The sequence below is a fragment of the Sorghum bicolor genome, chromosome 9, assembly GCF_000003195.3.
Source record: "Sorghum bicolor cultivar BTx623 chromosome 9, Sorghum_bicolor_NCBIv3, whole genome shotgun sequence".
Taxonomy (NCBI): domain Eukaryota; kingdom Viridiplantae; phylum Streptophyta; class Magnoliopsida; order Poales; family Poaceae; genus Sorghum; species Sorghum bicolor.
This window is the reverse complement of record NC_012878.2, coordinates 9,791,135-9,803,531: the sequence shown is the minus strand read 5'-3', so window position 1 is coordinate 9,803,531 and position 12,397 is coordinate 9,791,135. Positions and strand designations below refer to the sequence as shown.

The following is a 12,397-nucleotide window of genomic DNA, read 5'->3' as shown; positions in this document are numbered from 1 at the left end:
TCATTTGGTGAATGTCCAACTTGATTTAGTGACTCGTTAGCATGGATATTGGAGTGCACCGTACCGCATGATTTGTTGACGACTGTGTGACCTATTGGTGAATTGTCTCATGGGCCAAGCATAACTGTGTGACATGTTGGGCAAGTTTTGTTGTGCACCATATGATCCAGTGGGACTACGTGACCCATCAGTTTATCATATGATAACAAATATTTTGGTATATTCCGAACTAGCCATTAAAAAATTAGCCAATATAGTGCCATCATATCATCAGCTGTGGCAAGTGCAGCCTAGCAGGTCATCTGATGATGTCTACATCTATTATCTATTTCCAATGGCTAGCAGCCTCTTTACCCTATATATAAGTGTACCCCTAGCTCATTTGGGGTTCCTCTTCCACGTTACATATGCCAACACTTATATAGAGTGAAGAATTGAGTGTTATCGTCCTTGAACGCTATTGTGTTCTTGCTTGGGTTTTCTTAAGTTGAAGCTTGAAGATATGTTACTCTAGGCGATTGACATCACCTAGGTGGCCCAGTGGAGGACTTGGTGTTGTTGAAGTCACTTGAACTCCTAGGTAATATGTGTTATCTAATAATTCTAAACTAGGTGGCACCTAAGATAAAGCACAATTTAGAAAAAAAAAATCTAAAACTAGTTTCGTATGTTTTGAGTTAAAATAAATTTATATGAATTATATAATATAAAATCATGTTGTAGATTTTTAGTTGCATAAGTTTTAATTATTTTTGGCTGATTTATTGAAAAAAAATTATTGTTGCAACTTTTTTTTTCATAAAGTCCGTTTCATCCCTTAATCTATCAACATAATTTAATTTATCTCTCTCTCTCTCTCTCACCATAACATAGGTAAAAATTATTCAAAGAGCAAAATCGGGAAGGCTTCAAAAGACTAACCGATTTTTAAACCTTGAATGGAGTTTTTATTTCGTTCGCAAAAAAAAGAATGGAGTTTTTATTTTATTTTATTTTCATCAGACTTGATGGATCAAGTGCACTTTCCCTGGAGGAACACTAGCCTCCCTTTGGGATGAGCAGTTCAGATGAGCCGGCCCAACTACGTTCAATTTCTGTGCATCCGGCCCAGCCAAACATGAAACCCGATCCGAAAGACTGGACCGCCGCATCTGCGAGACGAGCCACGACGCGCGGACGGCCTCGTTTCTCTCCCGTGCAGCGAGCCTCAGCCTCTCACTCCCATCCTGCTGCACTTAGAAAAACCAGGGCCACCAAGCGCGGTGGTGGTGTGCCATTCCTTCCGGCTACACGCACTCCAGCAACCCTAGCTTTTTTCCTTGGAAACGCAGCAGCAAGAAACATCAAAACACACATCGATCGTCTTGCGCGTTCGTTCGTCGTGCATGCGATCCATGGGTCGTCGTCGCCTCGGCACCGTGGCGCTCGTGGCCCTCGTCGCGGCCTGCTGCCTCCTGTACTGCGGCGCGGCGCCCGCCGGCGCCGGGCTGACGACGACGGACCTCGGCGGGGCACCGCTGCTGCGGGTGGCGGCGCCGTGCGACGGAACGCTGGGGCAGTGCGCGGTGGGGAGCGAGGAGGAGCAGGAGGTGGGCGGCGGCGGCGACGCGCTCCTGCGGCGGGCGCTGGCGGCGCGGCAGCCGACCAACCGGTACATCAGCTACGCGGCGCTGCGCGCGGACCAGGTGCCGTGCAACCAGCGCGGCCGATCCTACTACAGCAACTGCGCGTCGCAGAAGGCCGCCAACCCCTACCGCCGCGGATGCTCCGCCATCACCCGTTGCGCACGCAACACCAACTGATCCATATCATATATATCATTCCGTCCTATATATCGATGCTAGCTAGCTAATCATATATATTTGCATGCATCCAAGAAGATGCAGCCATGGCAGATCCACATTGACGTGCCGGTGTGCATGCATCCAGGGTGGAGGAAGACAGGGAACATATATCCAAGAGTGTAGTTGTTTGCATTGCACTGATATGCATGTTTGACTTGTGTTATTTTTTTTCTTCTTGTGATGAATGATCAACGTCTATGTACCAGCTTATTAAGTAGTAATAGTAGTTACGTTCTCCAGTGGTTTGATTTCTGATGGGTTATATTATTTTGGGATTTTGTTCTTATGACCGGCCGGTTGTACTGAAATAAGTGGGTTCCAGAAAAAGGAGTCTGATTAGCGTCTGACTAACTGTGTCACTATAATAACGATATATTATAATATGTTATATTGATTGTAGTGGTGTTCATGCATCCTTCTCCTTTAATTTTGTTTTAACGTATACTACAATATAATATGTTGTTAATGCTCATATATGTATACTCCACACTTTAATTTCATCCTAATCATTCTTTCCTATATATACTCTTTTCTCTTTGGGACTGTCTTGCCTGGGCTCGATCTCTATAATAACTAGGTGAATTTCTCGCGCGTTGCTGCTGTATTTTCTAAAAAATAAATCGTTTTATACATAGTATTACTATATGGTGTTTAGTATATTATGTATGTATACATATATGAATTTGACTTGCATGTATTTTATTGTATTAGACCTAGTAAAAAATTATTAAGCTAATAGAAGAAAAACTAATATTCGGTTATAGTATAGAGGAATTAGTGATGAAACAACTATATGTACATGACTTGTATGTTAATGGATTAAAGATTTAAAGTATTTCACATGATATAGATGATATGGTCATTTTCTGTAATTAATATGGGATAACATGGATTTAGTGTGATGATATGGATTTAGTGGAGAATGATGTGGACATCTTACATAAAGAAAGATAAAACATTTAGTGGGAAATGATGTGGACACCTTGCATGAAGAGAGAATTGTGGTTTAGCTTTTCTATATGATAGCTATACACGTGTCGCGTTGGATTAAATATGCCATATTTTGCCAGGAGTACTCCGTACATTCGTTTATTTTCAGCACCCACGTATGTGTGGCGGCAAAGCGTCAAATTAAGCTAAGAATAAAGTAGAGGTAATATGATACTCTATGGCCTTGTTTAGTTCCCAAAAATTTTACAAAATTTTTCAGATTCCCCGTCACATCGAATCTTTAGACGTATGCAATGAGTATTAAATATAGATGAAAATAAAAACTAATTGAACAATTTGGTCGGAATTGACAAGACGAATCTTTTGAGCCTAGTTAGTCCATAATTAGACAATATTTATCAAATACAAACGAAAGTGCTACTATTCCTATTTTGCAAAAAATTTTGGAAGTAAACAAGGCCTATTTCTAAATTATAACACGTTTATTTTTTTACCCAGCCGCTATGTCCCTAAAAAGTTAATCGTCGTGCCATTCACGAACTTTATTCGTGTCATCCATGCCATTCCGTCGGTGTTCTATTTGGATTTCACGGTTTGACAGGTGGACCTGGGCTAACAAAATATCGTTGTTGCCGTCAGGGCTCATCACGCGCTTCTACTCCCTCCTCCTAGTAAAGTTTATTTTGCCATTAAAGGCATGTGACCTCACTCTCTCATCCATTGGATTCGCTTTGAGAAGTGTACAAACACATATCTCAATATGAAACTGATTTTAGATGTGTGTTTACATATTTTTCAAGGCGAATCAAATGACTGGGAGAGTGAGGCATGTGCCGCCTCCCCCTCCTACCCCGCTGTGTGGAGCTGGCGTACGTATTGACCTATTGGTCGGGGCAGGTGAGGGGGGCCCTCTCGCGGTGGCGGGAGCAAGCCGCGTGGCCGGTGCCTTGTGCCTGTGTTGCCTGTGCCCTGTGGCTGTTTTGGTCACGTTCTCACTAAGGGCCTGTTTAGATTTGAAATTTTTTGGTCTAAATTTTTTTTTTGGAATTAGGGTCTAACAACTGTAACTGTATACAACTTAAGTTTTTATTGGTGGGCTTCCATGGGAGTGCGTGCATAGTTGCAGCCTAAAATTTTGACCCCAAATTTTTTTTTGACCCCATTTAGTTCTCAGGCCCCAATTCTAGCTAAAATATTTCAAATCTAAACAGGCCCTAAAAAAAGCACGTTACAAACCTATACACTCTTAGGCTTTGTTTAGATCTAATTTTTTTGGATTTTAACACTGTAGCAATTTTGTTTTTATTTTATAAATATTATTTAATTATAGAGTAACTAGGTTTAAAAGTTTTGTCTCGCGATTTACAGGTAAACTGTATAATTCGTTTTTGTTTTTATCTATATTTAATGCTCCATGCATGTGCCGCAAGATTCGATGTGAGGAAATTTTGAAAAGTTTTTGGTTTTTTTTTTTGTAAACGAGGTGCTCGTATATTTGTAGCTGGATGCTGTAGTTTTGTTAACGCCGTTTACCTTTTGAATTCTTCGCCGTCAACCGTCAACGCCAGCTAGTACGTAGCTAACGGTATGTTTAGATTCATTTAAAAATTTAAAAGTTTATAAGATTCTTTATCATATCGAATTTTGCAGCATTTATGAAGTATTAAATATAAATAAAAAACTAACTAATTCTACAGTTTATATGTAAATCGCGAGACGAATCTTTTAAACCTAGCTAGTCCATGATTAAATAATGTTTGTCAAATACAAACGAATATACTACAGTATCAAAATAAAAAAATTACATCTAAACAAGGCCTAAGCATGCATTGTGTGTGGAAACAAAAGCTAAGGCGCCTGCAGGTACAAACTTCATCACCGTTAGCACCAAAGGGCAGGAATGGCACAGAGGGAAGAAACAAACTTCATCACGCAACTCTACACAAAGCGTAGACAGGTCATTTGGAACGGTCGTTAGCCACCGTTAGCATCAAAACCTGACGGAATGGCATGGAGGACACGAATAAAGTTCGCGGATGCACGGAAGGGGCTACTAACTTTTCAGGGACACAGCGGCTGGGTGCAACTTTCATAACAACATACAGAGAAAAGGCTCCAAGCCTGAAGGGGCACACTGATCACTTGCCGCAGTTGCAACCATGCATGGCGACCGGCGATCTCAACCACTTGCGCTCGCCGTCTCGTCGTGCTTGTAGGCGAGACCTCTGCCGCTGCCTTCTCCAAGTGCCTCCATCCCCTTATGATATGATATCAATACGTACAACATTATTTTTCTAGAAAGGTGGCAAGAGCTTTGCCGATTTTTATTGGACGGATAAAAAGAAAATAACAATGATGCAACCACTAAAATAGAAGCGACTTCTATACTACTCATACCGCCACTAAAACTACTACGGCACACGGGCCGCCGCGTCCACTCCAACACAAGGGAAAGCAAACTAAAACTAACAAAAGAAGGACTCAAAGTCACGGAGGCTACACCAAAGAAAAAACTACTCTTCATGTCCTGTCGGGTCGTATAATGTCATCTTTGTAAAGAAGCGCTATTTGACTTTGCTTGTAGGGATGTTTGTTGGAACGCTCTTCTATTTCGTTCCTTCCAAATGTTCCACCAAAAATAGATCATGATACCATCTATTCACCTCTTCTGTGACATATCGAATTTAGTTCGACATTTACGCCAATATCTGTGGATTGATCGTGTCCTGTCATCCGAATCTAGCACCGATAGATGCAGCCACTGTTTAAGGTTGGACCAAACTTGTTGGGCGAATGGACAGTCTTTACACAGATGGGTTAGAGTTTCTAGGTCGATATCATTTGCAAATTCGATCATTTGACCAATTGTGTTTGTCAGATTATCATCCGTCAGGATCTTCTTGTGTAAAAGCGTCCATGCAAAGAAACGACATTTTGATTCTGCTCTTGCTTTCCAAATTGGCATCAACTTTAGTTTGCTATAGGAGCCCTCAAACTGTATCTGGTAAGCGCTTTTGGTTGAGTATTCTCTATTTTGTGTCCATTGCCAGCGAATAGAGTCTTTTGTGCCTTCCTCTAGTTGAATACCATTTGCATACTCCCACAATGCCACATACTCATGAATTTCCTCTAGAGTTTGCAGCGGTCGAATATGTGCTACCCATCTATTCTCCTTCAGGGCGCTGTACATCGATAGTTTCTTTCTGTTTGATTTCTAAAATAACCTCGGTGTCATGGATCTTGAGCTTTGCCATCCATCCAGGAGGATGACCAAAAGCTCACTTTCTTCCCGTCACCAATTGAAATTATTGTCAAGGCCTCAAAAAGCTCGTGATCGTGTCCGTCACAGGGAATATCCAACTCATTCCATGCCCTTTCTTTGTGTCTCCACCGGAACCAAAGCCATTTCAGTCTTAGTGCTCTAGCAAAATGTTATAAGTCCACTATCCCTAATCCCCCTTTTTTTCTTTGGCCGACAAGTCGTTGGCCAGTTCACCAATGAGTGACCACCATAAACCTTGTCTAGTGTTTTCTCCTATCCACAAAAAACTCCTTCTTAGCTGATCAATCTTCCATATCAGTCATTTGTGTTCTGGAGAAGGCTGTCATGTGGTAAATTAGTTGTGACGAGAGAACTGTTTTGACTAATGTCTCCCTTCCTGCCGTGGAGAGGAGTTTACCTTTCCAACTCGGTAGTCTCCGCGATGGAGGTTCCGGATCTAGTGCTTGTGGGAGAGGTGGTGTTGAGGGTGAGGCAGATCTTGGTGGATTTGGTGCAGGGGCGACGAGATGAGGAAGGGGAGGAGAGGGTCGGGTCCAGGTCACCCATACTGTGGCCGAAAGATTTGTGTGTGTGACAACATTGCAATTCACTATATTTCATTCATGTGGAAACTGCTCATCAAAGCTTACTACCTCCGGTTAACAAACAATCGATTTTTTGGACAACGACATGTGCACCAAAACATGTCTTTCACAACTATTTTCTATATATTAATATCCTATACACACATTTATCTTTTATGAGTGTACTTTTCTTTAGGGTGAAAATAGGCCATCCATGTTTGATGCCAGATCCGAATTACAATACTGAAAGCTGAATTTCCGATGAAAATATGAGATGGTTATTATTCAAGTATCTTATTGGATAATATCTAGGGGTATTTGGGCCTCATATCAGATTTTCGGATAATTGGACGAACCAACCAGATTCTAAACATTTCAAAATTAAGTGAAAACTCCAATTTAAGTTTTACCATCACTAGAAAATTGAATTTAAAAGAAGTGTAAACATATAATTTTAAAATTATAAGTTCACAAAAATATTCTAAATTTCAAAATAAATGTAGTGATAAAAATCTAGCTTAAAACATTCTAGTAATGTCCAAATCAATATAAAATTAATGTTTTAATTATAAAAAATAGAAAATCCAAAATAAACCTAAATTTAACTTGAAGAAAAATCTAAAAATTACTAAAAAGGGTATAGATGGTCATTTCAGCACTCTAGATGTTGAATTTTCTCTATCAAAGAATTAGTGTGTATTAGTATTTATGAAAAATCAAAGTTCTTACAACTAAACTATCAATATATAAATTTATGTATAATAACAAATTACATCATACCTGTGTTTAACTAAATGATAAATAGTCGGGTACCTATTGTTTAGCTATTATCCAATGTAAACGATAGTTTAAATAGGATAAATAGTTATATATATATATATATAATATTATGCTTTTTTTACAAATAGTAGGTGTTGGCAATTCAGGAGTAAATTTGATAGAATGTTTAGTTTACTTTGAATGACGATAGGGGGTGGATAACTTAGATTCAAATATTGGCGATTTTCTAGAGGTGGGTAATTTAAAGGCAAAATCAAGGTGTTTCTATGGAACATATTTATAATAGCATAGTTGGGTAATTCTGGCTGAAATTTAGGGGTATTTGAGTTTTAGGATTTATGTTTTTTATTCTTGTGAGTATTGATGCGGATATGTTTTATTGAGGCCTCCAATTAATAACAGCAGTCCTGTTTGAACCCTAAAGGCATACTCATGAGGTTTTGAAAGAGACGGTAGGGGCAACGGCCAGGCAGGCAAGTACCTCTCCTTGCCGTCAATATATATGACGACGCCATAGCTGCTCCTTTTCCCTGTTGCTGCAGCAGGGTAGTAGTTATTAGGAGCACAAAACTTAGTACTCTCCATCCCAAATTATAAGGTGTTTGACTTTTTTCAAATTTGGTGATAAAAATGTTAAACATTTCATAATTTGGGATGGATTGCATACTAATAGACGCATGGACATGCATGTAGGCGCTGAACATCATGTATTGGTAGCTAGATATAGATACTTGAACAAAGAGACATAATCCTGGCTTGAATTGATGAGTACTGATATTTCGCTCGGTTTGGCGCCGTGCAGCTTACGATCCGAGGATGTGTGACTAACAGTAATTAGAGTGATCTGCATCTCTTTCAAGCTAGCATATGTTTTTTTTTTCTGTTTTTGTTTTCTTTTGCAGGAAAGAGTTTCAGCAAAATATTGAGTGTATAGGTGTTCCAGCTAAACCACAGGTAGTTTTGGCGTTTGTCGAAGCAAAAGTCTACAGATTTAGTTTTACTGTGCCCTATCCCTATATATAGGCTCTATCCTCTAGCAGATTTGTTCTTCCATACTTAGGCCTTGTTTAGTTCGTAAAAATTTTCAAGATTTTCCGTCACATTGAATTTTTGGTCACATGCATGGAGCATTAAATAAAGATAAAAATAAAAACTAATTACACAGTTTACCTAAAATTTGTGAGATGAATCTTTTGAGCCTAGTTACTCCGTGATTGGACAATGTTTATCAAATAAAAACGAAAGTGCTACAGGAGCCAAAAAACCAAAATTTTGCCAACTAAACAAGGCCTTATTACTTGAGGAAACTTGCTAAGGTTCACCATTTCTACATCAAAAGCACGAATCTTCTAAAATATAGTGCCTAGTTGACTTTTAGAGATTGGCGACACCTAGGGTTTGTCCGTAATCGAACGTTGTGCCTCTAACGATGAGCGTTTTATGTAAGGCACGTCGCTGGAGAAGCCTCGTCGAGCATGATACATGAGACACGCCGACGAGGTCTTGAGCAGGTACACCTAGGAGAGACCTCGTCCGAGCATGGAGCAGCATTGTGTTGTCCTAGCTGGCCTGTCCGCTTTAGAGTTTCGTTGTCATCGATCCTCTAGCCATGCACCACCGACAAAAACCGAGAAGAAGTGATGGGAAAAGGGTAAAATGTGTAGTAGATGTGTTTTTGACAATTGGGTGTTGAATCTCCCTCAATTGGCCATGATCCTCTCGTTCATATAGAAAGGGTGGCCTTATCGTGGTAGAAAACAAGTGTAAATTATAATCTTCAAGTTTTCAGACAAAAATAGATCTAAAACCGATTTAAAAATCAATCAGTTCAAATAAGGATAGAAAACCCGACTAGCTGGGTCCCAACCTGGCCTGGCCAGTTTTCACATGGCTGGGCAGCCAGACAGGTAGGCAGACTAGGGTAGGTTAGGCCCCCAAAAGCTGTTTTCTTCATCTGAGCTCAAATAAAGATGATTCAAATATATTTTTTTTTGTCTCGACGATAAAAATATAATTGTGAAGTACATTGTGCACTTTGGCCAATTTCAAGTGTCAACAAAAACTTCATAGTTGAAATACTTTTTAATATTATTAGGATGAGATAGGATAAGAAAGGATACAATTGAACCAATAATGCTAGTATTTACTTAACAGAGGACAGGGATTACAAACAACATGCACACATAAAAACACCTTGTCAAAGACAAATACAGAGTTACTCGAAAACAAATTAATCAGTGAGAAGGGGGAAGTGTGCAAATGCATGGCAAGAGTAACTATAACGACCCAGAAAGCATAATAAAGATTAGTGCGAGATCAGCCGATCACGCAAGGAAGCGAGGCTGGCAGCTCATGGATCTCGCCATTGTCTTAGCAGCGCGGAGCTCGTCGTGGCACGTCGCCGTGGACGACGCCCGCCGGTTGAAGCTCCTTCTGGCGATGTCCCTCATGGAGCCGGCGAGGGAGAGCTTCGGGTTCATCCTGGTGGTTGCGTTGAAGTCCCTGCACACTGCCATGTGCCACCGCAGCGCCGCCTCCATGCCGGCGCCCGGGTCGTGGCGCAGCCGCTCGCCTACGGCCTCCGCACAGAGGCCGCACACCCAGCTCCCGCAGTGCGCCGCGCGGACGCAAAGGATGTAGGCGGCCGTGCAGTCCTCTGCCACGTCGCAGCACGCGCACCGGACCATCTGTGTCACGTCGGAGCTTCCGCTCTCACCACACCGGGTCTTTCCGTTGAACTTCGTGAATGAGTGCTGCAGCTCATGATCCATTTGCTGAAATATCTGAGGAATAATATGCATTATGACTGGACTTCATCAAGCTTTTACTTGTAGTAGCAAATTGAAGGTGAAAACGGCTTTTGCAACATATATATATATATATATATATATATATATATATATATATATATATGCAATATATGTGTGTCTACAGATTAATATGATTGTAGAAGTCATATTATATACACTTATAAGCTGCAGGTACCTATCGTACGTCGAATATATTATAATATGCTCCTACATGTACATGCACATGGCACAACTGCATCATTACAAAAATAAGATCCTGCATGTACATGCATCATTACCTTGGGTCCCAGTCGGCCATTTCCAGTTTGGAGCATTGTGGTCTCCTGCATGTCTGTTTTTGCTTTTAACTGAACTAACAACTAAGCTGCACTTTGGTTGGTGGGAAGTGATTTGTTGTTTAGAAACCATGATCCTATTTATAGGCAAAGAAAAGAGAAAAACTATCTTCTTGGTAGCATGAGATAATTTGCTCATAGGGAAATTAAAAGTAAGCAACTTGGATGCACCTTTGCAACTGAAAGAAAGCGATCTAGAACATGTTTAGCAACTTTTTCATGTTTGAAACATACATATATCTTCCTTTGGGCAGTTAGAGACGGATCCTTTTTTTGCAGCAAGGTTAGAGAGAGATCCTAGATAGCTATAGGTGGCCTATGTGTATGTAGCTCTGGTAGACCGGTACTGCCTCTGTTCCAAAATAACTGTTGTTCTTATTTTTTGAGAAATAATTTTAATTAAATATAAATTAAAAATAATAATATTAATGTTATATAATTAGTATCATTGGAAAGATTTTTAAATCTAGTTTTTAACGAATTTATTTAGAGATATAAATATTGTATGTATTTTTTACAAATCGAATTAAAATCGCGGAAACCGAAAACGACACTGAATTTAGGAGAGAGAGAGTACTTCTGACGGTTACAAGGCGTTATCTGTCCTTATTCCCATCCACAAGAACCTTTTGCCGCTAATCATCATTGCTGTCTCCTCAACATTGGCACTGTCGCAAGTTGAACCGAAAATAGTACGTCGGGTTTAAATTTCAAGTTCCAAAGAGCTCGGAGGTGTTCTGATGAGCTAACTAGCTCGTGAACTTTTTCTTACGATTCAAAGATTTTTTTTTCCAGTAGTCACTTGGCAAATAATAAAAGGGAGCTGTGCTATTTCTTATGTCTGGTTTTAAAGTTTTTTTTCAGGCGATGAACAGTAGCCATTACATCATAAATCCAACCATCCTGAAAACCATCGCTATACATGTACTTTCTCTTTCTCAAGATCTTTCTCTCAATCCTTGATTTCAGGCATTTGTACTATAGGAAACATTGGAAAAAAGGGGAAACTGAATGGGCGAATGTGTTTAATAAGATGATAGTTTGTTGCAAGCACTTAGAGAAACAGCAAAACTCTTTTTTTAACCTTATTGTGTAGCAAGCCGTGGCTTGTATTTGTTAACTGTGTGATACCTTTCTTAATAAAATACAGACTTATTTGAGCGTGGCCGCGAAAAAAGTAATATTGAATATTATAGGAACTTCTAGATCAATGTACTTCCTCTATTTTGTGTCAAAAATATACTCTCTATCAGCCACTATGCCTTTTATATCAAATAATTGTGAAGGATTACAAAATTATTTTATTATGGAAATAATTTTCACAATCGACTGAAAGGTGATATATATCACTACACATATACCAACACATGATCCATCTAACAAGTTTTTGTCATCAATATAATCGTCAAAGTAAATTAGCTTTAGCACCCTTTGTTTTAAAGGATAGCTTTGCATTTACCAATGGAATTACTTTTCAAAAACATATTACGAATGGAGGCAACACATTAAAGGTACAGTTATTGGAGTGTTCTTTCAAAATTTCAAATTGTGTTTTTTGTATTTGTGGTTTATTAGTCATCTGGATGAACTCAAGAACTTATTAAAAATCTCTAGTAATTAAGATTACCAAGAGGCAGGTTAGGCCATATGGCGACAGTCATGTGGTCCGAAGAACTTAGGTTTGCCATGGGAGGGATGACGACAGTCATGTGGTCCGATGAAGCACAAAGAACCCGTGCAGCCTATAGTGACAGAAAAAGGTGGATGGCTACATGGCAAAGACGCATAGTTAAGGGACCATCCTATTATTAGCTAGTATGTAAAAAGGCGA

The 12,397-nt window shown here is 39.8% G+C and overlaps 2 protein-coding genes across 2 annotated transcripts; one reads left to right on the top strand and one right to left on the bottom strand.

Moving 5' to 3' along the window:
* Positions 1,277-2,238, top strand: LOC8055731 (protein RALF-like 33). The gene has a single exon (XM_002440727.2). The coding sequence runs from the start codon at positions 1,386-1,388 to the stop codon at positions 1,800-1,802; it is 417 nt and encodes a 138-aa protein (XP_002440772.2). The 5' UTR covers positions 1,277-1,385; the 3' UTR covers positions 1,803-2,238.
* On the bottom strand, positions 9,746-10,192 carry LOC8055730. The gene has a single exon (XM_002439389.2). It carries the CDS (start codon positions 10,190-10,192, stop codon positions 9,746-9,748), a length of 447 nt encoding a protein of 148 aa, XP_002439434.2.